We start from the raw sequence: 4,050 nt of genomic DNA on the forward strand, positions 1-4,050 counted from the left end.
GATAGTCTTAAGTACATATGATCAAATGTTTCTTCTTAAATAATGTTAGTAATACTTTAAGTGTGAATCTATACGCCTACTGCCTGAATCTGCTTTATGGTTTTCTTTGGTTCATTTGTTCTTTTTTTTATTCAGTAGTTGAACCTATACTGTATGTTCATGAAATAGTGTCTGTGAGTTTAACTGGATTTGTTAAACTAAAATGGGGAATTTTCTGTCAGCTCAAATTTTATTTCTGCTTTTTTAATATATAAAATAGAATCTCTGAGCAGAGGAGACATTACTAATACTTAATATATGGGTTTGATCTTTTGCTAAGCTTACATTGCTGTTTTACATTTTACACTTAAAGGGGACCTATCATGCAAAATGCACTTTGTGATGTCTTTTATACATAAATATGTGTCCCTGGTTTGTCAGGGAACTCACGCTGCGTCAGAAAATAAAACTTTCTCTCTTTTCCTCCGTACCCAAATCTCTAAAACGGGGGGTACAGCGGAGCTGATCCAAATTTGCGGTGATTGGACGTCATATCGGCGGCGGACCCACGGCACTATCAGAAACGTTGCTATCAGAAACAATGCCCGACTTCTTTGGACGTAATATGGTCGGTGTTTACATTAGCATCGCTAACACTCAGAGCTAACCTGTACTGGAGAGCATGTGGTTGAAGAATCAGGAAATAAAAAGGAACTCACCTTGTGGTATAACCGGCAAGAGAGAAAGCCTTTGAGCTCCATACTGTTTCAGAAATAATCCTTGATAATCCATGATATGGCGTATCATCTCCGCAGTGTCTGCCGGTAGAATCTCCCGCATGAGCAGGCATAAGTTCCGACCCTCTTTTTTTTTAATCTTTCTTTATTTTTTAAAGCTTTATACATAAAATCAGCTCTTTTGAAACAGGAAGTGAAATAGAGGGATATGAGGCATGGCTAGAATGGGTGATCTGTTTGGTATTTTGAGCAAAACACTTCATAGAAATGTTTTTTATATATTTGTATATATCTAAGACCTGTGCTATTACCTAAAAATAGCATGATAGGTGACCTTTAAGTAAATGTTTTATTGATATTTATTTATTCTTGTATTTAGTTAATCCAAACGTAATGAAAAGTATCAGGTTGCATTAGTTTTATATTTTGATAACTACATTAATTTACTGATTACATTTTACAGATAACTAGTAATTGTAAGAGAATACATTGACATTAGTAAGTAACTCTCCCAACCATATATCTTTATAATACAAATATTGTCAACTGAACACATGTAAAAGGAAAAAAAGTTAAAACAGAATAAAATAATAAAAAGAAATTCTGCACAGTGGAATAAAATACTGTGTATGATTCATTATTATGTTTTCAATAATCTAGCCTCACACATATCACCGCACTGTGCTGTGGTTACTTTTAAATGTGTCACTCCTCTCATTTCTAAATCATAATTGAACCTTGCTCATGACTATTACCTCTAAATTATATGGTAGATTTTCGAGATCCAGATTATTGAGCAATCTTTGGATCATTCGTTTGTTTTCTCAAGGAAAATGAGTAGTGATTCTGAAGGAACATGGCTGCGTCCATGTTTCTGCTTTGAAAGAACAACATCGAGGTCACTACATCAGCGGACCAACACTAAAACATTTTGTCGCAGGAGTTTTCCTCCCGAGGTGGACGACCAGATACAGGCTCAGGCACATGGACATTTTGATTAATCTACTTAACATTGAATTATTGCTGTTCATGCAGACATACTAGCATTGTGTCTCAGTAGAGGTCAAGTAAATACTGTCCATACTTCAGGATGCTGGCGCAGTAGCAAAGAAAGTACAAGGCTTTTTTGTAGGATGATTTTTTTTTAAATGGCCAACATTTGTTTGATATTCTTTTTTATCACATTTTGGATATTATTATGCGCTTTCACAGCGGAGTACTTTTCCCCGTTCTTTTCCCTTTTAGTTCCGATAGTTCCTGGGATTTTGCGTTCACACCAAAAAGAGAACTTAGTTCATGAGAACTTTTCCCCCCTATTCAGTCCCTGCTAGAGAGAGAAAAAAGTTCCAATTTCTGATTGGCTGGGCGAATTGCAAACATATATATATGTTTATATATACATATATATATATATATATATATATATATAGAGAGAGAGAAATTGAAGATGTTGTTTAATTGGTGATATATATTTATGATCCACGTCGAGTTTCAGTTTGGGCGGCAGTTCTTCCTGTTTGTCTAGAAGTCTTCTCATCAGGGCTCTATAAATAGCAGATATGTAATATTTAATGCAGCCGAACCGTGTATTACAATGCCGTTATGTGATGACTTTCAAAGAGAAAAGCAAGCACACTCGGAATAAAGTATTATTTTATTTTTAAAAAATGTTTTCAGATTTCACATAACATAAACACCATTTCCCAACGTGCATTGCGGCTAAACCATCGAATCACCGAGCTGAGGATCTTGCCTACGACTGTTTCCGGTATTGTTAATGACGGATGTATTTTGTTATACACACATTCCTTCACATTTAAATTTAAATGTACATTAAAGTATTTTGTGAGGCCTTCTAAAATGTTTTTAAATGTACTGTAACTACGGTTGTAGTTGAAGAGTTTGTAAATTAACATGAACCGAAGCTGTTGCCTGGCAACGCAATCGCACATCGTCACGTCCGTTAATTCCACATCCACACGCATGGATTAACATCGATTTAATACATTAATGTAGCCTTTGTTTCTGCTAAAAGAGGTGTTGACCAGCTGGGGCAACAAGAAAATCGGCATAATCGAGTGTGACTATTACAAATAAATCATTATTATATTAATATTGACAATAACAACCGACCGTCGGGGTATTTCTCCACTGGTTGGGCCATGTTAACAATGCTGTGTAACTGTCACGTTTGAAGGGACGAAATCGTGACATCTTCACGTCTCCCAGCATGGTAAATCGTCACATGTTCACGTCTTGCCATGATACCGGGTTGGATAAATAACATATGATTAATGGCCTATGTGAAATCACCTTTATTAACCATTTGGTGCTCATGCATCATCCATCTTTGTGATCCCTCAAATAAAGTCAGCCCTTATGTCTATTTAGGCATCATGTATTTGGCAATATTACAAATAAAAATTAGATCATAATTTTGGACTTAATTTAAATTATCAATTATATAGTTAGGACTTTTTTTATGTATCATACAGTATTATCTTAAAGCTCACAAACCATTTAAGATAACTCATTCATAATATTAACAAACTTTAATTTATAATTCAATGCCAACAAGATCAGACCATCGGACCATAACACTGTTCCTCTAATACCTACCTACAAAACGGTTCTCATAGAGCAGGGGGTCGGCAACCTTTTTGATATGAAGTGCCATTTAAAAAAAAACAATGTATCAGCGTGCCAACGATCGAGAATTATCAACGGGGGGGGGNTGCCCGTCAACTATCAGCAGGAGGGCGGGGGAGCCTCGCTGCGGGGAAGCAGTGTGTGGACCTGTCAGCGCAACTTACATGATGCCGAATTTAACACATTTAAATAATTGGTTTAAACATCTTTTGTCTGGAGCCGCAAAACATATTTCATAGCTTGATAGCTAATAAAGTTGTATTTATTGTTATATCAGACAAAAACTACAGTTTTTTTTGCATTTATTAGGCTATTTATTACATTATATAAAACTTAGGGCCGGGACTCGATTAAAAAAATTAATCTAATTAATTACAGGCTTTGTAATTAATTAATCGCAATTAATCGCATTTTTAATCGCATATAAATATTTGACCTGAGAACAGTGAGAAGCAATTTTTTTCACATGGATTTTAGTATACCATTGAATAATGACTGAATACATAAGCTTAAGCAACAAAACATTGTTTATTTTTTTCAAGGCTATACTTAACAAAGACCAACAGAAAAGTGAAATTTTTGCCATAAAGTGTAGCAATAGCATATTTAGGAATATAGTACATTTCAGAGATTCAGGTAGCCTATAGGTAGGTAGACCTTCTGTAAACTATAACACTTTGTTTTT

The 4,050-nt window shown here is 35.0% G+C and overlaps 1 protein-coding gene across 1 annotated transcript in view; it reads right to left on the minus strand.

The window, feature by feature from the left end:
• The window catches only part of LOC104950027 (neuroligin-2-like), a 23,982-nt gene that overhangs the window by 12,542 nt on the left and 7,390 nt on the right, over positions 1–4,050 (minus strand). The window contains exon 4 of the mRNA XM_010776470.1: positions 421–427. Coding sequence (XP_010774772.1) covers positions 421–427 — 7 coding nt within the window. The remainder of the gene's footprint in view (positions 1–420; positions 428–4,050) is intronic.

Source organism: Notothenia coriiceps, unplaced genomic scaffold (assembly GCF_000735185.1).
Source record: "Notothenia coriiceps isolate Sejong01 unplaced genomic scaffold, NC01 NC01_scaffold00000339, whole genome shotgun sequence".
In the NCBI taxonomy this organism is placed as follows: Eukaryota; Metazoa; Chordata; class Actinopteri; order Perciformes; family Nototheniidae; genus Notothenia; species Notothenia coriiceps.